The 27,260-nt window shown below is 41.4% G+C and overlaps 1 protein-coding gene across 2 annotated transcripts in view; it reads right to left on the bottom strand.

Annotated features, from left to right (window-relative positions):
* Window positions 1-1,378: 1,378 nt before the first annotated feature.
* PIK3CA (phosphatidylinositol-4,5-bisphosphate 3-kinase catalytic subunit alpha) overlaps window positions 1,379-27,260 on the bottom strand; it is a 115,691-nt gene continuing 89,809 nt past the window's right edge. For both annotated transcript variants that reach the window (XM_040349408.1, XM_040349409.1), the window contains exons 17-21: window positions 18,383-18,461; window positions 11,830-12,000; window positions 10,585-10,702; window positions 9,696-9,847; window positions 1,379-2,859 (exon numbers count right to left, since the gene is read on the bottom strand). In XM_040349408.1, the coding sequence (XP_040205342.1) occupies window positions 2,589-2,859; window positions 9,696-9,847; window positions 10,585-10,702; window positions 11,830-12,000; window positions 18,383-18,461 (791 nt within the window). In that variant the 3' untranslated portion in view covers window positions 1,379-2,588. The remainder of the gene's footprint in view (window positions 2,860-9,695; window positions 9,848-10,584; window positions 10,703-11,829; window positions 12,001-18,382; window positions 18,462-27,260) is intronic.

The raw sequence follows: 27,260 nt of genomic DNA, 5'->3' as shown, positions 1-27,260 counted from the left end.
GCAGGTCAAATGTACCTGCAATCAAATTCTGAATGATCTCAGAAGTGTCAAACTGATGTAAAAAAACACGCTGCATTTGCTCTTAGAAGTTCAGTGACACTGCCACCCCCACCCCCCCAAAAAAAAAAAAAGCTGCCAGGTCACATAAGCTGTTCAGTATTTAACAGCAACATTTTTATATAAGGCCAGGTAACAGTAAGGGAATTTAGGAGGATCATTTTACTATTAGGCCAGGTAATGGTAAGGGAGTTTAAAAAACAGTATTCCTTCAAACAGCTTAGGACTATTACCATTTGGGAGTTCCCATGGAATAATGAATATCCTTAACAAATTACTTATAAATAGGGAATCATCACTTTTTACGTAAGCAACAAACAAAAAACGGCAGACAATTAGTCCATGCGCATCTTCAGAAGTACACTTGTGGAGTGGCTTCTACTTCCTAAAGACTTGCATCCTCCTGAGGAAATGTCAAGCTGCTACAATAAGTTGGGGTAAACAGTGGCAGTCTCCATAGAATGATCTTACTTTCTAGTTAGCCAAACAACAAAATGCAGTAAGGGGGCCACTGAACAGAATACAAATCTGTACAAAAATGCTTCATGTCAGTATTGCTGGAAGTTTGTAAAAGGTCAGTTGCAAGTATGTAAACTAGATTGTGAAAGAGCTTCTCGTGTAATGCATACATACTGTAAGGGGTTTTAGTGGTCACAAATCTCCAAAGAAAGCTTTAAAATGATTCAGCAGGATTTTTTGTAAAAAAAAACAAATGAAATACAAACTTGGTAATATTAAAAGGTTAATTTTTTTCTTAGAAAATAAACAAACATGCCATACGTACCTGCTCTGTGCAATGGTTTTGCACAGAGCAGCCCTGATCCTCTCAGGTCCCCTGCCAGCATTCCTGTCTCCTCCCCCTTGACCAGTGCCCCCAATAGTAAGGTCGCTTGCTATGGGGACACTGGAGCTTGCTTGCTCCAAAGCCCCACTCTATGCGTCCATAGGCCACACAGAGCACAGCTTGGCCCTGCCCACTTCTCAAAGGCTCACTGGCTGTGATTGACATCAGTGTCTCAGCCAATAAGGAGAGCCGGGGCTCCCCATGCACATCGCGGCACATCACCCGATTAAGAGGGGGTTTAGGTGAGTATTGGGGTGACTGTTGTGGGAGAGAGCACACAGGTTATTTTTTTACCTTCATGCTTCAAATGCATGAAGGTAAAAAACCTTCAGCCTTTACAACCACTTTAACACCAACTGATATAGGGAGATTGATGGAGAGGAAGATTGATGAAGAGAGAGAACCAGACCCTGACAATATATTGCATCTGTGCCTTTCATCATCCCATCACAAAAATGTGGGTATTACACAGTAAAAAAAAAGGAATCTGTCAATTTATTAATGCATGAATGGATGTATGTATGTATGTATGTATGTATCAGTGTGCAAATAAACTGCATACATATATAAACTCTTGTACACACATGTGCAAGCATCAAAGACAAAAATGACAAAAAAAGGTTTAACTTCAGGTAATATACAAAAACAAAATAAAAATAAACCATGCAGACACTATAAAGTGAACGCAGGTTACACTTAAAACAACATCCTAAACAGAAACTAAAATAGGCATTAGATGTCAGGTACATTTGTAACATAAAACAAAATTCCTTACCATAGCCTAGGAAGACTATAAAAATAAGAGGTTCAAGAGCAACATTCTTCAGTGCAATAAGCAGTTAACTTAAAACAATCCTAGTTCCATCTGGTCTCTTATAAAGTAGTAGAGGGGGAAAAAATACACGTGTATAATGAAACAATTAAGAAATGAAGAGTGTTGTGGTCATTTAAATCATTGCCATTACACATACTGAATGACTTCTTTTAAACTTTAGGAAAGTTTTAAATTAATTTTCTTACCAATCCAATGGTGCAACTCCTGCAAACATTATATATATATATATATATATATATATATATATATATATATATATATATATATATATATATATATATATATATATATATATATATATATTCATAATGCTCGAGAAAGACGGCAATGAGACCCCCAGTCTCCAAAAACCAATGGTATCTCATTAAGGAAAAGAAAATGGACACCTGTTAAGAGCATCTATAGTTGCATTGCAATTGAACAATACTGTGAGGCATTTAGGAAGGAAGTTCCTTTCAGTCTGGTTTCTAGTGTATTACTGCACCAAGATTCAAAAGTCAGCATTCCAAAACACACATGGGAATCACAAAAATATTTCTCTATGCCAAACTTCTATTTGTATCAAATAGACCATGACCATATACATTGGGCACTAAAATGCATGGTTTGACCTTAAGGCAAAACATCTGAAATCCAGACTGTAGCTTTTGAAATGTTTTCCTTTAGTGTTGTTGTAGACCCTGTTAGTGTTAATGGTTCTGGCGCAATCACATAGCTGCTGTTGTAATAGTAATGCTCTTTGTGGTTTGTGCAATTCCCATGCAGCCGATCTTTGCTGCCTGTCCGTATTAATAGTGCAGTGAGGGACCCACAATGTGGGTGGCAAGTTACAGCCTGCTTCAGGCTTGCTGCTCAGTTCAAAGCGCGCTGCTTTATTGTGTGGAAGATCCAGTCTACTTTTGTTGTCCATCCACCATGATGGGCATCATTCATCTGTTTCATAAAATATTCCAAAGCTTCCTGTTCTGATTTTTCCAAGGCTAGGGTCTTTCTGATGTAGGCTATGTCGTCAAAAGACTGCAGTTCAGGCATTCCAGATCCAAGCATCATGGAAAACAAGTTGATAAAAAGATTGGCATGCTGACGTATTGCCAAATAAGCTTTGTAACACATCTCTTGAAACCTAAGAGAGAGATGACGGAAAGAGAATGAAAATAAAAGAAATCACTGATACGACATTATATGTAACATATTTATAGCCTACGGATTTTGAGAGAAACTTTGATTTGCCTGTAAATTCCATCTCTTGGAATACATTGTGTATAAAAGGAAGTTGCCTGTGTCCTGTACTGGAGAATAGGCTTGTACCGTCAAGTGAAGGGACACTGGTAAGCTTTTTGAGGCCATGCGCCACCCTGAAGCCCCTTCTCTATAACCCCACGAGTCCTCAGTTTTGTAGCAAGCAATGAGAATCAGAATCCTTCTCTCAATTGTACAGGACAGGGAGTTTAATCATACACCATGGGAAGTCCCCAAGCAATGAATATATGGGTGGGCAACAATAGGCAAACAAAATTGTGCAAACATGCCAGACAAACAACAGAGTGCTGCTGCAAGAACCTTGCAGTAGAAATCTGCATTTGAAGAAGACTTGCACATTCACCTGGTAAAACTATGAAAAAGTATGAACAGTAGACAAGGTGAAAATTACAGAGGCTTGCTTTCTAAAGGTCCAGGACATTCCAACAGATCTGGTGGAGTGGGTTCCAAACACGGCAGGAGGCGGTATTTGTATTTCTTAAACGTAAACTCTTGTAATCAAATTCCTTATTCTCCAAGCAAAGCAGGGTGCCCCTTACCAGGTCCTTTGGAATATAACAGAAGCAGTAGCTTTTAGGTACATACTAATGGCTCCGACTATGTCTAGGCTATAAAGACAAACTTCCTTTGGGTGCTTAGAAGCAGGACACAAGGATGGCAGAACAATGTCCTAATTGAGACAAAGCGGTAAAACCACCTTTGGAACAAAGTCTTTGATATACAACAACATTGTCACTGTGAAGAATGTGAAAGGCTCTTTTCAGGAAAACGCATAGGGAGAAGTTGGCGCTTGCACCAGACTCAGTGTTGGTCCACCGATCTGATAAGTGCATAAAACATGGGGGATAATTAGGAGGAATTAAAAAAACAAAGCTGATAAAAAGTCCATATGATAACACCTTGAAGGCAGCCCAGTGGAAGATGAGAAGCAAATCTTGGAACAGCTGAGTATAAAGCACACAGGCGCCACTCTAGGTGCAGTATAGAAATAAATTTTAATGCATCCCACCTTCATATTTCTCCCATTTCTTTCCCTCCATCCCATTTTATGCTCATCCATGCCTCTGCCTCCAATCTTCTTTACACTTCCCTCTGTCACATTTCTGTCTTTAAAATTCTATTTACATGGTGCTGACATGATTCTTTCTGGCGTCCCACCCATTGTCAGAAGGCCGTGATTGTGAGTCGGCGTCCCTGGAGAGCAGCATGACGCCGCCAGTCCTATCTGGAGCGGCCATGTGCGCTCTGAGGACAGTTGGTCCTGGTCGGCCACAAATGCGCACGCACAAAGACCTATCACCGCTGGGCAAGTGCAATACATTTGGCACCACTGTACATGCAGGGGTATCTGCAGGTGTATATCAGATCCCGTTGCGGCGTGCAAATCTGTGCCAAATATGCCTGTTTTTACCCTGCTCTTGTGAGTATGTATATCCGTCTTGTGCATTAAAATTTACTGCTATACTGCATTCAGGGTGGCACCTGTGTGCTTTATCCTCCTCTTTACAGGAAAAGGTCGCTGCAGGAGAACCATTGCTTGGATCACTCTGTGTTTTAAAGTGTTCTTAAGTTTCCCAGACAGGGCTAGTCACTAATTGCTTTTGGCTACTTATGCATAAGTTAGTCCTATGGGGGGCCGGACGGTCATTGTTATAATAGGGTTAGTTCTACTTTCTAAGCCAGGGGTCCTTTATCTGGCCCACTGCACGCAGGGCCGGTAGACTGCTGTGTCAGGAGCTCACTGAAAAGTTTGGGCGCGCTGTGATACAAGTCCCACCCTCCTCTTAGACCAGGTCGTGTGATAGACGCAGTGTTGTGTCCATCACATGAGCTAGTCTTGGAGGAGGGCGGGACTACTTTCACAGCACGCCCGAACTTTACAGTGAGCTTCTGACACAGCAGGAGCAGGAGATTCCGATGCACACACTGACTGCTGAGACATCGTTTGGCACAGTAAGGCTGCAATGGTAAGGGGAGCTTGTAATGATGGTGGGGGGCTTCAATGGTGAGGGGGGCTTGTAATGATGGCGGGGGGGCTTTAATGGTGGGGGGGGGGGGCTTTAATGGTGGGGGGGGGGGCTTTGTAATGATGGTGAGAGGCTGGAATGGTGAGGGGGGCTTGTAATGATGGTGGGGGGCTGCAATAGTGAGGGGGGCTTGTAATGATGGTGGGGGGCTGCAATGATGAGGGGGCTTGTAATAATGTTGAGGGGGCTGCAATGGTGAGGGGGGGGCTTGTAATGATGGTGAGGGGGGCTGCAATGGTGAAGGGGGCTTGTAATAATAGTGAGGGGGCTGCAATGGTGAGGGGGGCTAGTAATGATGGTGAGGGGGGCTTGCAATGATGGTGAGGGGGGCTTGCAATGATGGTGAGGGGGGCTGCAATGAGGGCACAGTAAGGCGGCATTGAAAGTGAGGCTGCAGTGAGAGCACGGTAAGGCTGCAATTAAGGGCACGGGTTGGGGGACTTTCAGGCCCAGATTCTCAAAGGGCTTACGACGGCGCAACGCCATTTGCGCCGCCGTAAGTCCTAATCTGGGCCGTCGTATCTATGCAACTGATTCTTAGAATCAGTTACGCATAGATATCCCTTAGATCTGACAGGCGTAAGGCTCTTACGCTGTCAGATCTTAAATGCAATTTTTTTTCCCGCCGCCTCGTCGTTCTCCCCGTCGTCTATGCAAATTAGCTATTTACGCGAGATTCGCGGACAACGCAGTGAATTTACGATGTTTATGTAAGCGTAAACTTGCCCCTGCTATATGAGGGGCAAGTTTACGAAGGTCCGTCGTATGCCATGTTAAGTATGGCGTCGGGTCCGCGCTGGCTTTTTCCGTCGTTTACCTAAGTCGTCCACGAATACGACTTTACGTCAATGACGCTCACGTCGGCGTCATTGACGTTTTCCATCGTGAGCTGAAGCATGCGCACTGGGCTATTTTTTAGCCCGGCGCATGCGCAGTTCGATCGGCACGGGGGCGCGCTTAATTTAAATACAAGCCGCCCCCTTTGAATTACGCGGCCTTACGCCGGGCCATTTACACTACGCCGCCGCAAATTACGGAGCAAGTGCTTGGAGAATACGGCACTTGCTCCAGTAATTTGCGGCGGCGTAGTGTAAATGGCTTACGTTACGCCGCCGCGGATTATACAAGAATCTGGCCCTCAGTTTTTTTGGGCGGGGGGCGGCAGTGAAAGACCCGGCCCTCTAACGGTCTGAGGGACAGTGAACTGGCCCCCTGTTTAAAAAGTTTGAGGACCCCTGGTCTAAGCTGACCTTTGTCTGAGATAATGGCAGTAACCCTTATCTGATGGGTTGCTGTATAAATTCAGTGTGTTTCTAAAAATAAATCAGTTAATTTTTCTGGTGTACCCAAGACTGTGGTTGCCTGGTTCTTGGAGTACTATAGCCAGATCCATTGGTCTCATGTCCAAGGACTTGGGAAGCAGCTTTTGGCAAAAATTCCCAACAGGGGGTCTGGACTCCATCACAGTCGCTAATTCAGAAACATGTCTGACAGATATTCTAGCAGCCAAAAGTGTGTACAAAACACTTGTGCACTGCTGTGGATTATACAAAATTAAAAAATTATTATTATTCTTAAATACACACACACACACACACACACACACACACACACACACACACACAAAATAGTATAACAATTAGAATATGTGAGTAAATCTGAAAAAAGAGGCGCATTTAGATATAGTTCATAGGTCCAATGTGATAAAGTGATCCAAAGAAGCAGACCTTGCTCCTCAGTGCATGAAAACAGGTGATGAATTCTCCAACCACCAGCTAATCACCTCTAGGTGCAATGCACGCTCACCTCCATGTTATGACCAAAAAGGCCACAATTGCAGTAATCAATCAACTCACAATATTGACATCTTGTACATTGCATGAAAATAAAACTCAAATCTGCAATCAGCAAAGCTCCAGGTCACCATTTTCCGGGTTTCAGACACCGGAAATTACGTCACAAGTTCCTGCCGAGGCGACTTCTTCAGGAATAGGAGCCAGGTGATAAGTTTTGGGCTTATAAAGCACATGGGTTGCCAGGGAGACTGATGAAACAAGGATTCACGAAGCACAGACATCATAACAGCCACTGGTGGAAAACAAAAAAGCCCCCAGTGGCCGAAGACAGACATTGCATCAAACATATTCATTGATAAATAATCAACACAGGTTATTGACTAAGGCCCCATTCACACGAGGCAGACTCCGTTCCTACGAAGTCCGCCTGCTCCCGCCAGCTAAGCGGGAGATCAGTCCGCAGATCTCTGCTGAGCCGACGGATGACAAGCTCCTCTCTGCTCACTGAGCGGAGAGGGGCTTGTCGGGCACCGCTGTCTCCTATGGAGCGATCTGATGAAAACGGACAGCATGTCCATTTTCATCAGATCTTACCCGATCCGCATGGACGAATGGGGACGTGCCCCCCATACGTCTGTTTTTAGCGGATCGGGTCGGATGTCAGCGGACATGTCTCCGCTGACATCCGACGCTCCATAGGATTGCATGGAGCGGCCGTTCAGGTCCGCCTGTCAAAACTGACAGGCGGCCCCGAACGGTCCGTCGTGTGAATGAAGCCTAAGATGACAAATATATACTGGCATTAAATAGAGAATTATTATGAAAAATATTTTTTTAAAAACATAAAAGTTATACTGAACAGATCCCTGCTGGCAGGAACCATAGCCAGTGTCAGTGTACACTATACCTGCATATGAAGCAAAAATATAAACCAACATATAATCTCACAAATAAGAATGTATGCAACTACCACCTCCTTCAGGGTAGCTCAAAGTTGGTAAATAATAAAATTAAACAATAAAATGATGAAAAGCAGAAAATATTAAATACAAAAATAAAATAAAAAATACACCTGGTTAACCTACCCATTATTAAAAGGAGTAATAAACAGGGACATCTAATACTGAAAAAGTCTAAACAGGCCAATTTTTGGGGAAAAAAAGATTTGTACAAAAGAGGATATGATGAAGGCTTCATTAATGGAAAAACGGAAGAAGTGTCCAGAAATAACCTCATTGAGGACAGACCGAGAAATTAAAAGATTTCATACGATTTAACTATTACGTATTTGCCGGAGTATAAAACGACCCCCTATTTTTCCAGCAAAATTTTTGGTTTTGGGATATATTTGCCGTATAAGACGACCCCCTTCCTACTAGTCTGTCTGGAAGCTGAGGGGTAGGCAGAACAACCGCTGACAGAAACAGGCTTTTTTCAAATCTCACTGTGCCATTACATTACATGCCTCACTGTGCCATTGCCTACCTCAACGATCTCCCTACCTTATCCTGTATGCAGAGTTTGTCAGACCTCAGTTCAGTGTTCTGCCTATCACGGATGTCCTCTCGTCCGAGGCCGAGGATGAGAAGGCACCCGTGATTGGCAGAAACACTGAACAGAGGCTCTGCTGGGAAAATTAGTGTTCCGCCTATCATGGAACAGCATGGAGGAGGAGACATGGCTTTTGAATAATGGACGCCTGACAGACAGGTACCGGCGTATAAGAAAGACGACCCCCGAGTTTTGAGGCATTTTTTTACATACAAAAGGTCGTCATATACGACGGAAAATACGGTATATTAAATTACAATGTACAACATAAACATGTTGAGAAAAATGTTTAGAAAATTTTGGCCCATCCTAAGAGCAGAAACGCAGTTATGTACAATTCTACCGGAACATCCTAAATTTACGTACAGAAGAGCACCAACATTACTTAATATTGCTAAAAGAATTTGCAGGAAAGAGATGTTACACTTGCAGGAATACCAATTGTAAAGGCCACAAGGGCGAAAAAAGAATAGGTCATTAAGGATTTTAAATCGTGTATGACAGGGGGTGCGCTATATGTTCTTCAGTGCCCATGCTCGATACAGTACATAGGGAGAACAAAACACTGTTTATGTGGAAGAAGATACGGACGCACATTCAGAACATTCGTAAAGGTTTCCGCAAACCTAGGTTCTCAAGACATTTTGCACAATGTCATTCAAAAGATCCTACAGTACTATTGGAGAGGGAGTAACAAGGTCAACCATAGTTACATAGTTTGTAAGGTTGAAAAAGAACATAAGTCCAACCTGTGTGTGCGCTTTTATTTCAATATTACATTGTATATCCCTGCATGTTGTGGTCGTTTAGGTGCCTATTTAATAGTTTTTTGGAATGCTCTATGCTCCCTGTTGAAACCATAGCTTGTGGAAGAGAATTCCACATTCTTACCGTAAAGAATTCCACATTCTTACCGTAAAGAACACTGTTTCTGGTTAAAGCAGAGTGCCGCCAATTTTATTTTATTCAGCAGCTACAAATACTGCAGCTGCTGACTTTTAAAATATGGACACCTACCTTGCAGGGTGCCGGTGATAAAATAAAAAAAAGGTGTTTTCTTTGCTCAAAAATCATATTTCGGAGTCCCACACGCTGCACATGTGCCAATCCTGCATCCTTTTAAATCAACCATTTTCCCAGTAGCAAGGCCTCGTACTGTCACAGTATGTTCAAACAAAAGTTATTTCAAGCAATGAGTCATTGGCCTACATAGGTTTTTCTTTCTTAAATTTTAGCAAGTCATAATTGGCAAATCCAAATAAATATTAGCCCTTTAGGGAAACTGGTGCTCTTTAAAAGTAAAGAAAAAATACTTTTTGGATTACCTTTCAAAGTCCCTGGTTTTCGTGCACTCTTGAATTCCTTTGCTGATGACTATTAGAAAGTCCTGAGTTAACACAAACGGTACCCGCTCTCGCTTGTATCCAAATTTTTTCTTTTTGTGATCCAGGAAGTGCCCAAAATCTATGTGAAACAACTGACAGGAAACACTTATTAACAGCTGGATTACCTTTCAAAGTACCTGGTTTTTATGCACTCTTGAATTCCTTTGCTGATGACTATTAGAAAGTTCTGAGTTAACACACACACACACACACACACACACACACACGGTACCTGCTCTTGCTTGTATCCAAATTATGGCTTTGTAAATTGTTTGTTAGTACTTTGAATTTTGTTCAAATTACTAACAATCATTTACAAAGCCATCCATAACTCTGCCCCCAGCTACATCACTAACTTAGTCCCAAAATTCCAACCAAGCCGTTCTCTTCCATCCTCCCAAGACCTCCTGCTCCAACCCCTCCTCCAATCCTCCAGCATTTCTCCAGAGCTTTTCCAATCCTTTGAAACTCCCTACTCCAATTTGTCTGACTGTCCCCTAATATATTCATCTTTAGACACACTCTGAAAACCCTCTCTCTTTAAAGAAGCCTATCCTGCATCTAATACACGTTTTACTTGCTCCATCAGCTCATTCCACACAGCCATTAACTTTTGTATCAATTGACCCTCTCTTTTGAGATCGTAAGCTCTAATAAGCAGGGCCCTCTGATTCCTCTTGTACCAAGTTGTAATGCAACTGTAATGTCTGCCTTTATTTTGTTAAGCGTTGCACAAACTGTTGGCGCTATATAAATCCTGTATAATAATAATAATCATCTGAGGAAAATTAGCAAAAAATAGGAAACCCACACAGAGCTAAAAACTTACTTGTCCATTGTCTTTCACCATTATATTACTATTGTGCCGATCACCAATTCCAAGAATAAAAGTGGCAACACAGTAACCAGCACACGATCTTGTGAACAAGTCAATAGCAGCATCATACCTACAGAAAACAATAATTCACATTCAATTTCTTCTGTATTGTAAACTAACAAACATAATACTCGTTTTTAATAGGCTTCCAACCTAAATTCCTAAAGTGATATCAAAGGTTAGTTTTTTTAAATAACAAACATGTCATACTTGCATGCTCTGTGTAAAGGTTTTGCACAGAGCAGCCCCAATCCTCCTTCTTGGGTCCCCTGCTGGCACTCCAGGCCACTTCCTCCTGCCTAGTGACCCCATAGCAAGCAGCTTGCTAAAGGGGCACCTGAGCAGGCTTGCTTTTGAGCCGCCGCTCCGCGTGTCTGTTCACATATGGAGCGTGGCTCGGCCCTGCCCCCACTCTCTCCACAGCTCACTGGCTGTGATTGACAGAAATTAAAGCCAATGGCTACAGGGGAAAGCCATAGCTCTCGTGTATATTTTTGGATCGATATGGGGTTCAGGTAAGTTGTGGGGGTGCTGCTGCACATTTTTTTTTTTTAACCTTCTGGACAATTTTTCTTTACATCTATTGCTGATGGTGCGCACCCGCTAGGCAGGATTTTCAAAGCAACGTACAGGTACGTTGCTTTGCCCACACAAGCCATTCTGCCGACGAATATCTTTGTGAATCGGTCGGCAAGTGGTTAAGACAGTACCAGGGTCATTGGCTATACTTTTAGTCCAGTCCGTAATGGTCTAACGGACAGCCATGGAAGCAACCACAGGTTGAATGACAGGACCTGCGAAATGGAAAAAAATGGCAGGATCTACTACACGAAGCACCCACTTGTCCAAAAAAAAAAAAAAAAAAAAAACACTTTCCTCATTAGGATGCTGCTGAACAAAATTCGAAGGAGGAGAGAACATCTTCTCTAAATGAGGCCAGTCCTCATACACAAAAAGGTTAAACAAGTGAGTGGACTAGAAAGACCTTCCCTGGTTTCAGGGACTTTAGAGTTCCAATACTGGACAACCCATTGTGAGAAGTCAAACATAGTGGAGATAATCCTCAGGGCAGCCAGTTCTCCAGCTACAGGTCAGAGCCACACATAGATAAAGGGGTTCCTGGGACACACAGCAAAGCATTTTTACAAGCGGAACATAGACAGGTATTTAAATTTGGTAAACAAAACCACTACTCACATTTCTCCCTTGTTTTTATCCTTGAGCCATTGGTGTAATGCATGACTGTTGAACTGCAGTGCACCTTTAAGTCCTCCCTTACATTGAATTTGCATAATTGTATGTGAGCATCTCACCACCTCAATAAGTCCCACACAGTCTCCAATAGAGAGACAACCGTATGGCAGCATCCTAGAACAAAAAGGCAAAAACAAATTGCAACAAGTACTGTACCATCCACATTGCTATATTCAGTATTGAGTACTTTTCTATAGTCAGGTGATAATGTAATCCAGGGATAAGCAATTAACGGACCTCCAGCTGTTGCAAAACTACAAGTCACATCATGCCTCTGCCTCTGGGTGTCATGCTTGTGGCTGTCAGAGTCTTGCTATGCCTCATGGGACTTGAAGTTCTGCAACAGCTGGAGGTCCGCTAATTGCATATCCCTGATGTAATCGTTGCTCTCAAAATACATCATATAAGCACTTCAGTTGCATCAATAGCTCCATCCTGCACCTGTTAACTGTCTATAACACAATATACTCTCTTCCAAATAAACAGATATATTGTCAATTTGGTCCTGAGCTAGCTAATGACGCAAAGGAGTGAAAATCTCTCAACGCATTTCTTGGACATAAACTCTGCTTCTTTAGTGCAAATGAGGCCAACTTTACAACCAAAACGTAGGCATAATTTTATAAATATCACAAATGTACACATCTCAATATTAATATAAACATAATACATTATGTTTTATGAAAAAACAGGGAAATGTTACTTCGCCCATCTGCACTCCACAGGTTAACCGCTTGCCGACCAGGCGCCGTCATACTGCGGTGAGGTGGAATAATCCCACAAATACCAAAACTATGTAGAAGAATACATATCGACCCAACCTGATGATGAATACATTTTTTTGGGGAAAATGTTTTTTTCCGAAAAGTCAATTTTTTATTTTTATTTTTAAAATTGTGGCACTTTTTGTATATAATAAGTTTCCTGAAGACACTAGAAAGTGAAGATCCTTCAGATCTCTGCAGTGCAGCACAAGGGATGCTTGAGGGCTTAATTACAAAGACAAACAGGAAGAGTGCAATGATCTTGGTGGTATCCCCATTATTTGGGCACAGTAATAAACAGCAATGTAATCAGGAGTGTAAGTGAGAGCCATGGCCATCAGGAGATGGCCTCAGGAGAGCAGTGCTGCGTTCTACTGTATTCTACCTCCTCCACTTCCAAAATAGAGGCGATAGATGAACTTGTGCCTTTAGAGTGCTATACACCTTGGAGTTGGATGTGTGCAAGTCTCTCTTTATACATACAGTAGCTAACAAAAGTGAGTACACCTCTCACATTTTTGTAAATACTTAATTCTCTCTTTTCATGTGACAACACTGAAGAAATTACACTTTGCTACAATGTGAAGTAGTGAGTGTACAGCTTGTATAAATTTGCTGTCCCCTCAAAATAACTCACACAGCCATTAATGTCTAAACCGCTGGCAACAAAAGTGAGTACACCCCTAAGCGAAAATTTCCAAATTGGGCCCAAATTGTCAATATTTTGTGTGTCCACCATTATTTTTGAGCATTGCCTTAATCCTCTTGGGCATGGAGTTCACCAGAGCTTCACAGGTTGCCACTGGAGTCTGCGTCAACTCCTCCATGACGACATCACAGAGCTGGTGGATGTTAGAGACCTTGTGCTCCTCCACCTTCCATTTGAGAATGCCCCACAGATGCTCAATAGGGTTTAGGTCGGAAGACATGCTTGACCAGTCCATCACCTTTACGCTCAGCTTCTTCAGCAAGGCAGTGGTCATCTTGGAGGTGTGTTTGGAGTCGTTATGTTGGAATACTTCCCTGCGGCCCAGTCTCCGAAGGGAGGGGGGGTCATGCTCTGCTTCAGTATGTCACAGTACATGCTGGCATTCATGGTTCCCTCAATGAACTGTAGCTCCCCAGTGCCGGTGTTCTGCCGAATAAGTTCCCTCCAGCGGATAAGGACCCCCCTGTTCTGCGTAGGCGTGGCGCTTGCGCAGTACGAACTCAACTGAGCCTCCGAAAATAGCCGAAGATGTAGAGCCGAGAGTCAGCTCTACACGGAAACTGTGCACTGACTATGACACATGCCGCACGTTCCCGATGATAGCGCTACTCTGCAAGGGGCGGGGGTGATTTTAGCAATAAAGTACACGTCTTAGCTTGCATTTGCAGATTTAATGGACTGTGTAGGGTGTGGGTGGGCTACTTGTTAAAACAGCCAACAATATGTGTTCAAGTTTTATTTGTTTCATCAACAGCATAAAAGTAGCATGCACTTATAACAAGTAATTATGCAATGACTCAAAAAAAGCTATATATATATATTTTAAACAAAACTTGGTTTTACAGAGTAAAGACATTATATAATGGCTAAATCTGTGTGTAATGAATGAATAGAGAACTCCGCGTTATGGTAATAAAAATATATTAAAGAAGCTGCTCCCCTAAAGTGGTGTGAAAACAAATTTGGCAATGTGGGGGATGTATAATAATAAGGGGGCGCTAATAGTAAGTGATAAATAAATTCCAAATTCTAGTTTGAAACAATATATTAACTATAAGGTCAACAATATAATAGTGATTTAAAGTGCAAGTGCTTATATAATGACATCAAAAAATAGGTGCAAGCAGGTCCAAAAAATGCAGCAATGGTCACTAAATAATAAGCATTGGTAAGTCCATGCATCAAATGGTTGACTTGAAAGTAGACACCATCACCACGGAACAGATATAAAACTGACAACACCCGGTGAGAGGTAGAGGTAAGTGCCTACTTACCAGACCACCATGACCCTTCGTATGAAAAAAGGATCAGGTGGAGCTTTAGTACAGTTGGTGGCCTAAGGTCTGTACTGGTACCTGGATGGGACTGGCCAAGAATAGACTCCAACAGAAGAAATTATCATGGAGAAAATGAAGAAAAAAGGGCCATAGTGAAGTTTGTTTAAACCTTACCATAAATAACAATATGATATTATACTCTTCAGGAGTGTATAATGAGTTTTGAAATTCTAGAGAAATGCTTAAAAAAAGGCATTACAATTTAACTAAACACATTAGATTTTAGTCGACTAATGTACAAGAGATTTTAGTTGACTAAATATGACTAAAACAATTGCAGATGACTAAAATGGGACTAAAACTAAACTAGCATGTTAGTCAAAAGACGAAGACCCCTTTCACACAGAGGTGCTTTCATGCAGAAAAAAAAAAAAGCGCCTGTGAACTGCTTCCTATTAATATCAAATGGATACTTCACACTGGGGCGGTGCGCTGGCAGGGCATCTTTGGAGTGCTTAAAAAAGCGCCTCAAACCCTCAGACAAGCAGACAGGGTAAGGGGCATACAAGTGGGTTCCATACACGAGAAAGTTGCCTTATACGCAGATGACCTTATTCTTTTCTTAAATGACCCTGCCCAGTCCCTTCAGGAGACGCTGACCATTCTATCCAACTTCACTAGCTGCTCAGGACTCAAGATAAACTGAGACAAATACCAAATTTTACCAATAGATAATGCCGGGAAGGATGTAGCAGATCCCAACCTCCCTTTACTATGGACAGACAAGATTAAATACCTAGGTATTTACATCTCCACATCTACCTCCGACTACCATACCCTTAACTTAGAGCCACTAATACAACTGACAAGAGCAAGACTGAAGACGTGGGCACATCTCCCCCTCTCTCTAATCGGGAGAATTAATCTAATCTATTCAAGATGAAGCTTCTACCTGCTTTTCTCTATGTTCTCAGAAATGCCCCCGTCTGGATACCCAAAAAAGTATTTCGCCTGATAAACACCATTTCACTGTCTTTTCTCTGGGGCACCGGTCACCCGAGATTTAGGCTGACAGTGCTACAGAGACCTTGGGGAAAGGGAGGTCTGGCTTGTCCTGACCTCCATTCCTATTTTGCTGCTGCCCTGCTGCCCACAACTGGCTGGTCTCAGAGGACTTCAACGCAGCGGTGGTCCAGGAAGCAGCAAGTCTGGGGTCTTACGAGGCGCTACGGAAACCTACTTTACCGGGGTCTTAGAGCTCCCTTCCCCCTTACCACGGCAATGAGAGCGGTCCCGAGGGCATAGTCGGTGGCAAATTCTATGCGCCCCATGCCTCCTGGACACATCTCCCCACAAAACCCTCTTTGGTTTAACCGGCAACAGTCAGAATTTGGGTCCATACCCGATCCCAGTGTGTGGGCATGCAAGGGCATCAAAAATGCGAGTCAGATCTGTACTGAGGGCCGACTACAGACATTTGATAGATTGAAACAATATAACCTACCCAATTCACATTTGTTTAGGTTTTTGCAGCTTAGACACGCCTTTAACACTCTGTTTGAAAATGCACAGATGGCCTCTTACACCTCAAACCTGGAGACTTTGCTCAGGGATGAAGCTCTACCTAAACCTTTATCCACCATATATAAAACATTACTTCCCAACATTCACACAGGCCTTGAAAACCTTAAGGCCGAAGTGGGTGGTCGATTTCCCTACAGTAGATACAGAAGATTGGGAGGAAATGTAGGAGTATCCCTTTTCACAGCAAATATCGGCTAGAGATAGATTAGTGCAATTCAAAACACTACATCAAGTGTATTACACGCCCATGCGCCTACACAAAATATATCCATCCATCCCAGCTTCTTGCTGGAGATGCGACTCACCCTCAGCCGGATTTCATTCATATTTTTTGGAACTGTCCTCAGATTAAGGTCTTTTGGGCTGAGGTCACCACTTTTATTTTGATTGTCACCGCCATTCCTGTGCCATTGTCAGTGGAGGTATGTCTGTTGGGACTTGTAGAACAGCTGGCCCCTCGCCGGGCAAGCAGAACCCTACTAGGATTATTACTTTATTATGCTCGCAAGTCTGTAGTACTCCGATGGAAGGCTTCGTCCGCACCCTCAACAAATTTTTGGAAGAGGTTAGTGAACTCGGCTCTGCCACTACACAAGGCTACTTACCTGTCCCGTGGCTGTGCTAAGAAATTCCATAAAATATGGGACATCTGGACGGAATCCCTGTCTACTAATGCAGACTCGATGGACGATTAGTAATGCTCTATTAATTACCTGTAGCGGCTCAAGTGGCATCTCTGGACTTTTAGGCTTCCTTGGTCAATAGTTATGGGGAGAGGGGGGAATGTGAATATGTAACGTGTACTTCATTTAATTTTGTAAATAATTACAATAAGCTATGTGAAGTATCTGTGGAAATAGAAGAAAACCCTAGATAATCTGCACATGTGGTTGAGCGTACAGTAGGTTTAGTAGTTTATTATTATTTTAGTTTGTGTGTGACCAAGCCTGGGAATGCCCAATAGGCTGTATTGTTTGTTTGTTTTTACCTTGAAAATTACAATAAAAACTTAAAAAAAAAAAACGCCTCAAAAATGCCCGTCCATTGAAGTGAATGGAAAGCACTTCAAAAGTGCCTTAATAGCGTTGCAAAAGGGTTATTTCGGGTCACGTGACCGCACCGCTAATGCTGCAAAAGCTATTGAAAAGCGAGGTAAAAAACGCTGGGCGTATTTTGGGCAGATTTCTACCGCCTCAGTGTGAAACGGGTCTAAAACTAAAATTTAAACATTTTTCCCCACAAATAGGGCTTTATTTTGGTGCCATTTCATCACCTCTGCGGTTTACATTTTTTGCGGCATGAACAAAAAAGTGACAATTTTGAAAAAAAAAAAAAAAAAGCAATATTCTTCTACATATTTTTGTTAAACAAATAAAATTATGCAATAACTGTATGAATGATTTCTTTGCACAATGGTTATAGCTTCTACAAAACGCATGACACTGTACACAACTAAAATGTATGCCATTTTTTTCCCCACAAATAGAGCTTTTGTGGTATTTGATCACCTCTGCATTTTTGAAAAAAAAACAAACAAACAAAAAAAAAAAATGCACCGTCACTGCACTAGGGACCAACATCAGGGGCGATCAAGGTTTTTGTTTTTTTTTTTTAAATCAGATGCCTTTTGTTTGTATAATTTGTCTGTATTGTCTCAATGTTTGCATATAAAAATAAAATAAATCACATTAAACACAACCCCAAAATAAATAAATAAAAGGATGCCAAACCACCCCACCTGAACAAACCCCCCTCCCCCACCCTGCTGAACAAACCCCCCTCCCCCCACCCTGCTCTTGGAGTATATATGGAAGAAAAAAAAAAAAAAAAAAAAAAACAGCATCCAATATTACAAAGTACATAGTACCTATTAGTTTACATGATACCTAGAGCAAGTGGTTAAATGTATTCCCAACATGTTTTACCTTGTACTGTGTGCGCGCCAATTTCCTGCTTTGCAAACACAAAAAATGCACATTGCTGCTGCATTTTTCAGGTGTTTTGCTTCAGGTGCCAAAACGCTCAGATGTGAACAGGTGCCATTGAAATGAATGGGATTTTGCTTATTGGGCGTTTTTCAGGCATTTTATGAGCCGAAAACGCTCAGGTGTGAATGCAGCCTTAAGCAACACACTATTTAAAAAATAAAAAATAAACTTTACCGTAAATCAAGTCCTTGATTTTGCCAAATGTTTTCCATAATTCTCAAAATCTGAAGTGTCAACATATCCTGCCGCAAGTCTATAAACAAAAAAAATTAAATACTTTGAAATCTGCATTTAGAAAAAAAAAAAAAAAAAATAGTAAGGGAAACCCCCCACCAGAAAAACACGAATATTAAAAAAGGACAAAAAGCTGTGTGTACAAGAATTAAACTGGTTAAAACTAATGTCAGAAGTTGTCCTCCACTGTTCTGATTGCTTTACAAAATCCAAGGTGATAAACTGAATAAGCTTGCGAGCAAACTAATGACTTTCAGAACCTTCTTAATTGATACAGCTGCTGGCACTGATCACAATCTCATAAGTGCATTAATATATAAAAACAAATAAAATTCTGCGTTATATTAAGATTACCAATGTGATATGACACATATAAAATGCATGAATGACTCAAACATATTAAAAACGTAAGTTTGGTCAAAAACCGCCTGTGAACCACCCCTGGGTTCTATGTGAATGAAGCTCTTTGGGATCCTGAGATGTCCAGCAGTAAGTTCCTTCATTCATATACACAAATAAAGTCTAAATGGTGCTTTATCGTTTAAAAACGTATTTTTATGAATAAAATAAGTTTTTAAAATGATAAAACACCATTTAGACTAGTTTTATATATGGATGTGTTTTATAGCAGAAAGTAAAAAAAATGTATTTTCAAAAATTGTGGGTCCTTTTTTGTTCATAGTGCAAAAAATAAAAAAAATAGAAAAATAAAAATGGGGTGATCAAATAGAGCAAATGCTTTATTTTTGGTAGAAAATAAAAAAAATTGTGTACAGCATCGCACGACCGCGCATTTATCAGTTAACCCCTGGCCGACCACCCGCCGATTGACGGCGGCAGAATGGCACTCCTTATAAATAAAGACTTTATTTGTAATATGTTTGAGATTATGCACGTTTTGCCCCAAGTCATTCATGAACTTTATTTGTATATGTGTCATATCACATTGGTAAATTCAATATGTAGTGCGGCACTTTTCATCTGTTATTGTTTTAATTTGCCAGCACAATGGACATTTTATATATTATACGTTATGTTTAATATCATGCACAGTTTGCACCAAGATATTCATGCATTTTATGTGTCACATCACATTGGTAATCTTAATATAGCGCAGCATTTTATTTGTTTTTATACGCTTTACAAAATCTGCCCGGGCCGGCTACTGTACTTTAAACAGAAATCAACACTTTTTACTTCCCTTCACTCTTTTAGCCCAAACCTTCTCTAAGGCTGCATTCACACCTGAGCGACAAAACGCCTGAAGCGTGACACTCAGATACGCTGGAGGGGAGAAATAACAATAATCTCTATGGAGATGGTTCACATCTCCACGCCGAACGCCGATCGCGTGAAGCTCAAACAAGTCCTGGACCCTTTTTTGTCGCGCGTATTCGGCGTTCGGCATAGCCGACAATGACCTGTAAAAAACATTGGGTTAAAAACGCAGCGTTTTGTCGCGGCAAATCGCGGTACAAAACGCCGCAAATCGCCTACGCAAAGGTGTGAATGCAGCCTAAGATACAATCAAAAAGATGTGATTTTAAAGAAAAGTGAAATAATTTTGACACGCACACATCCTTGTGCATGTATGACTGTACCCTATCCTAGCTTTCTCCAATGCGAAGAATGGATTATAGGCAAGTTATTACAGTTTAAATCAGTAAATCATGGGCAGTCTATTCCAATGGCCAAAGTTCAACATCAGCAAAATTATTGCAAAGATATTCCTTATTAAAAAAAAGGCAGAAATTAGTGGAGAAATGAAGAAAAACATTTTTAATAAAAAAACAATATTTTCTATGATGAAATTGGCCAATTCTTATTCACAAACAGTGACAGAGAAAATGAATATACATGTCTATGACATAGGAGGGAAGGGATGGTGAAAATACTCGTATATGACTTTTGAACTTGCATTAAAATCCCTCTTTCAAAAAGTCCATCGAGGGACACAAGTCCCTCCCCAGTTTTCTGTTATGGCCCCATGTCATGCTTTCTTAGAAAACTGAGGCATGCTGGGTAAAGAAAGGGTTTCATGGAGGGCTAGCTTACAGTTATTCTGAATGCCAGGGTTCTCCAAACTATGGCCCTCCAGTTATTCAGGAATAAGGATGAGTTTAAGGCATGTTCACAATCCTCACGTGCAAAACCCTCCAGGAAGTTGGCACTGCACAGCGCTAATCGCAGGCAGTGAGACATTTCTCGAACTCTGCAGCCATGGATCAGAAAAATGTCTCGCTGCCTGCAATTAGCGCTGTGCACGTTCAGGTTGTGAACACACCTGAGCTCATCCTTATTCAGGAACTATAATTCCCATTATGCCTAGTCATGTCTGTGAATGTCAGAGTTTTACAATGCCTCATGGGACGTGAGCTGGGGGTCCGCACTTTGGAGATCCATGCTGTATGCAAATGTTCCAATCTCCTGTAAGGAGCAGTACAACCAAAAATGTTTTTGAATTCATGCATCCCTCAAGGAGCTTCAAGAATAAGATTTTATGGCAAGTACAAAAATCGTATTTTTCTTTCTTGTCCACTGAGGGACAAATTCCCACATAGTCAAGAAACACAAAAGCAGTCCAACTGAAGGGTGGGCAACAGTCATTGACAGATCCAAGAAGGGACTAGGAATTGTGTTCAACTCAGCACTACCCAAACAAATCTGAAACAGTAGGGAAAAAGTCTTCTGCAAGACAGGGGGATCTGGCAGTAACCAAGAGAAGGTCATAGAGAAAGACTCAAGCTAATGCTGAAAACCAGGACAGATGTCCAAGTCTTATACTTTCAGCTCTTGGGTATCTTGCAATAAGATATCCAATTGAGATCCCTTCCATAAGGCAGGAACGAAGGTATACCACTACCCAACACTAGAGCACAAACAACAGAAGAGCAAAGGGATGAGTAAGGGGCAAGAACCTTAACCAGGCAAAAGTTCTTGTTCGTTTAGCAAAGGACACAACTGAGGAAGGGATAATATTCATTTTATTTATAAATGCGCTTTACATCAAAAGATCTCAAAGTGCTGCAAATCAAAATTAGCAAATTATACAATGAAACAAACATCTAAAAAGGGACAACAGGCTTTACTAAAAAGAAAGGTCTTAAGACCTTTTTTAAAACAATCAACAGATTGAGGTGCCCTCAAAGTGTCAGGTAGGGCGTTTCACAATTGCTGGGCAGCTGCACAAAATGCCCTATCTCCCATTGTCCTGAGTCTAGTTCTAGGTATAGTTACAACAAAAAGGAATTCTGCGCTCATAAAGGTTTACCACTCTAATTCCACATAATGTTTGTGAGGAATAACATTCAGTAGATCTTAGTTTGTTCGGAAGAACCAGTTCTTTATGTAGAAAAGATAAACAAATGTATACAGCACAACGCAAAAAAATGTTCCCAGTGCCTGCATGAAAACACACACAATCTTTCAGGGCTTCAAGGGTTAAAATTTTGCAATTTTGTTTCCAGCTGCATTCATAGAAAACAACCGTGCTGATTGTAATTGGAGTACATTACCCAGGACGTCACTATGGCGTTTGATGTCACTTCCTAGTTACTATCTGGCATCTGGGCTCCTGTACACTTTTCCTGTATGTGTCCAAACGTGCTCCAGCCTCAGTGTTTGCAGCTGCTAGGAGCGCAGCACAGAGATGACAGCCATGGAGAGACAATCTTCCTGTTGGAACGTGCCGACAAGCAGGCAGAGAAAAGTTCAGCCGAATGTTAGGCGCCCTCCAGTGGACAAAGTGCAAATTGCATTGAGGAAAAAAAATTGTAAATGGCGATTATAAATGAAAATCTTTTCTTGATATTACTGACTTAGGTCTTCCAAAATAAAAGAGGGGTTTTGAAACAGTCCCAGACTACGCGTTTCGCCCTATCCAGGGCTTTGTCACAGTCATTAGGACTCAAAATTTAAAATATATTTATATAGACTAAAAAAGGGGAGGATTTTAATGAAGGGGAGGGGAACAGGAAATGATGTATCAAAACCGAGAATTTTAACCCTTGACAAGAACATAACATAACAAAAATCAAATATAAGCATACACACACAATTTACATCAATATTTAACATTTTAAAAAATTATTATTCTCATATACTTTTAAAATCATGAATGTAAAAAGACAATGCTATTTTTGTCTCTGTGTAAAATAATACACTCTCTCATTATATATGGTACCAACATACCTATATAGGAGCACTCCGTTACTATACTGCCCTCTAGTGGTAGAACATAAAATATATTGCTAAAATATTCAGTAGAATAAACATATGATTAAAAAGTCAGAAAGAAGATATTTTTTTGATTAGATGAGAACATTGACCTCAATTTCCTCATTTAACCCCTTGGGTGCCAAACAATCAAATCTATGTATCCAAAAGACCTCCCTTCTACACAGAAGGGAGAATCTTTCATTAGCGGTCAGGGTTCCTTTTGGAATGTGCTCTATCACAAAGACTTATAGGTGTTTGAAGTCCTTGTTATGACAAAGATTAAAATGCCGGGGAACACTATGTTCTGTACATCCCTTTTTAATTAGGCGACGGTGATCCCCGATTCTGGCTCGTAGTGCCCTAATAGTTCGGCCTACATAAAAGAGGCCACAGGAACACCGTAAAACATAGACTACGAATTCTGTAGAGCAAGTTACAAAATGTTTAATGTTTAGTAATTTTCCAGAAGGTAAGTGTATTTTATCTGTGCCATGGGTGATAAATTGGCACGTCAGACACGCCCGTTTTTTGCACTGAAAAATCCCTTTACGGTCATTAAAATAGCTTCTAATATCCAAGGGGGAGCCTGATGGTTTCTTTTGAATTTTGCTCGGTGCTAAAATATTTTTAATTGTACGGGCCCTCCGAAAAGTAACCTGCGGGGTGGCTGGAAGTATTGGAGCCAATCTTTGATCTAAATGCAATATTTTAAAATGTTTCTTAATAATGTCAGCCACTGATTTATAGCAATCATTATAGGTAGTCACAAATCTTGTGGTATTTTCATTGACTGGATGTTTTTTGGTCAGTGTTGCCTCAGGTGGTTTTAGAAAAGAAGAAAAAGCTTCATTGACTAAGTTCTCAGGATAACATTTTTCCTCAAATTTCTTTTGCATTAGAATACTCTGTTCAATATATTCCTCATCCTGGGTACAGTTCCTTTTCAGTCTATTGAATTGTCCTTTTGGAATATTCTTCTTCCAAACAGGATGATGGCAGCTATCGTAGTGAAGAAACGCGTAGTCTGGGACTGTTTCAAAACCCCTCTTTTATTTTGGAAGACCTAAGTCAGTAATATCAAGAAAAGATTTTCATTTATAATCGCCATTTACAATTTTTTTTCCTCAATGCAATTTGCACTTTGTCCACTGGAGGGCGCCTAACATTCGGCTGAACTTTTCTCTGCCTGCTTGTCAGCACGTTCCAACAGGAAGATTGTCTCTCCATGGCTGTCATCTCTGTGCTGCGCTCCTAGCAGCTGCAAACACTGAGGCTGGAGCACGTTTGGACACATACAGGAAAAGTGTACAGGAGCCCAGATGCCAGATAGTAACTAGGAAGTGACATCAAACGCCATAGTGACGTCCTGGGTAATGTACTCCAATTACAATCAGCACGGTTGTTTTCTATGAATGCAGCTGGAAACAAAATTGCAAAATTTTAACCCTTGAAGCCCTGAAAGATTGTGTGTGTTTTCATGCAGGCACTGGGAACATTTTTTTGCGTTGTGCTGTATACATTTGTTTATCTTTTCTACATAAAGAACTGGTTCTTCCGAACAAACTAAGATCTACTGAATGTTATTCCTCACAAACATTATGTGGAATTAGAGTGGTAAACCTTTATGAGCGCAGAATTCCTTTTTGTTGTAACTGTATTTTGGTGGTGCTTCTAGGTACCTGGATTTCTGCAGCACGGATCGTTTACAGCCCATACGAGGGTCTTAAATATTATATTGGACTATAGTGTTAACCCATAGAGCGCCAGTGAATCTTTTTTGTATCAATATATAGTTCTAGGTATATGAAGAAGGTTTAATTGAGTAGAGAGGAGGGAACGATATAGAGGAACTTCCTTAAAAGGCTGCAGATCAGCAATGAAGAGGATCAGGTACAAAAGTAGAGCCCGGTCCCAGTCAATATTGTAGATTGGGGGGGCCTTTTGGCAAGGGGAAATTATGAGGGGCACCGACTACCACAACAAATTCAGTAGTACCAAAGATACAGAATTCAAAAGAAAAAAAATAGTCAGTGCAAGTCCATGTGGGGTACAACTCCTGAAGTCGAAATTCCCACTTAGATACAGCGCTGTGTGAGATACAGTTCTGTAGTACAAGAATGATGAGTGGTAGATGAAAGAAATCCCAGATAATGGGTGGTCTGAACACCCAAATGTCAGAGGCAAACTACTTAAGGAATCACCCAGATGTACAAACCGCCCCCCACCATCATGCAGAGGGCTGACCTCTGACTTTAGCGCCCTACAGGCCGAGCGGGAGTTCGGCTCTGAAAGGCTACAGCTACTGGATGTTGAAGTAGATGAAAGGGAAGAGTGGGATTGCTCCAAATCTTTTGCCAGCTTCTTGCATTGAGTCAGGAACATACTCTGGCCACCTGTGGCATAGCCAATTGTGGTGTCGAGAGCAAGGAAAAAAATGACCTCAAAGGGTAATCTGTTCAAATGCTCTTTGGATGAAGCCTCAGTGTCCCAACTCAATGAGAGCTCTGTGCATCTGTATGGACATCAGTCCCAATTGCGAGATACAAGCCATCACAACTAAAAGCACAAGATGCACATTCATTCCAAATGCACTATGAAATGGGGGCCAACCTCAGAGATGGAAGACCTACCAATTCTGACACAGTATAACCAGCTTAAAGTGGTTGTAAACCTTAGACATGAAATCTGAACATAGCATACCCTTCTATAGGGTGTACTTGTCTCTATCCAAAGCTCTGAGTGTAATGTCTCACTGCTGCCTTTTTCTTCTGTTACCCGCATGAGTCACTTCTGAGAGCTCCGACACCAAGAGAAAAATAGTGTCATGGGAGGAAAGCTCCTAGCACATACTGTGTGACTGACAGCAACCGCTGTGCTTGTCTGCTATGTAGTGTGAAAAGGGGGAAATGTCCCTTACCTCCTGTCAGGCTCAAAGCTCTTTTTGCTTAGCTGTGCAGTGTGTGAAATCAGATTCCTTCCCTTGCTTTGTGCGGAGAGACGCTGACAGATTCTGTGTAATTCTGTGGGTTGTAGAAGGCTGTACAGAACCAATGGCTGCAGGTAAACTGGTACAACGTATGTAAGAGGATTTGTTTCACCACTGGGTATCATCTGCGGCTAATCACTTCACCGGTTACCGTAATTTTCCGTGTATAAGATGCTCCCATATACAAGGTGCCCCCACTTTTCCAACCCAAAATTAAGAAATCAATATTTTACACATAGGTAAAACAGAACACATTTCTATTTAGTAATTACCACAGGTAACGTTTAAATACCAGTATATTATGCAGGGGTTGTTCTTCCCGTTTTCTCCGCTGTCTGATCATGCACTTAGTGGAAGCAAGTCCAAAATGTGTCTCTGCAGCTCTATTCCCATGTTCTTTTGCATAGCTGGCTACATTTGGTTTCATTTTGCAGAGTACTTTTATTGTTTTTCCAATATCTTGGGCTCAGATCACTCCGATCCCTGTTGCATCTGTGCACTTTACACTTCCAATGGGATCACATCTGCTTAATTCTCCACCTCCAACCAGCTGACATCAGTAACATACAACTCGTGATTGGAGGAAGCCATTTACCAAGCTATAGGCCGAGATGCACCTGCCTGTCTTCCGGGGTGACTGACCATGTATAAGACACGCTGCTCGATTTACAGGCTATTATTTTAGGAAAAAAATAGCTTCTTATACACAGAAAAATACAGTATATGCAAGTATTTAAAACTACTTTAAAGTTACTGTCAACCTAGGACAGAGGCCCACACAATTCAAAGTGTAATTTAAGAAGCGAGTCCAGCGAAACCTAGAAAAGTGACAACATCTTCATCCTGTTTGACCCAAGACTAGGGATGAGCCGAACACCACCCCGTTCGGTTCGCACCAAAACCTGCAAACAGACCAAAAGTTTGTGTGAACTTTAGAACCCCGTTAAAGTCTATGGGACTCAAACGTTTGAAATCTAAAGTGCTCATTTTAAAGGCCAATATGCAAGTTATTGTCCTAAAAAGTGTTTGGGGACCCGGGTCCTGCCCCAGGGGACATTTAATCAATGCAAAAAAAGTAAAAAAAAAAAAACTGAAGTTGTTTTGGGAGCAGTGATTTTAAGAATGCTTAAAGTGAAATATTCATTTAAATTTCGTACCTAGGGGGGGTGTATACTATGCCTGTAAAGCAGTGCATGTTTCCCGTGCTTAGAACTGTCCCTGCACAAAGTGTCATTTCCAAAGGAAAAAAAAAGTAATTTAAAATCACTCGTGGCTATAATGAATTGTCGGCTCCCGACATTCATAAAAAAAATAAAAAGCGTGGGGGTCCCCAAAATTCTATTTTCAGGTCTGGTATGGATATTAAGGAAAACTCCGCCGTCAATTTAAAAAAAAAAAAAAAAAAAAAAAAAACAAAAACACGTGGGCTTCCCCCAAAAATCCACACCAGACCCCTTATCTGAGCACGTAACCTGGCCGGCCGCAGGAAAAGAGGGGGGGGGGACGAGAGAGTGCCCCCCCTCCTGAATCGTACCAGGCCACATGCCTTCAACATTGGGAGGATGCTTTGGGGGTCTGTGACCCCTCAAAGCACCATGTCCCCATGTTGATGGG

Source organism: Rana temporaria, chromosome 4 (assembly GCF_905171775.1).
Source record: "Rana temporaria chromosome 4, aRanTem1.1, whole genome shotgun sequence".
NCBI classification, from domain to species: domain Eukaryota; kingdom Metazoa; phylum Chordata; class Amphibia; order Anura; family Ranidae; genus Rana; species Rana temporaria.
This window is presented reverse-complemented; position numbering and strand designations above follow the sequence as displayed.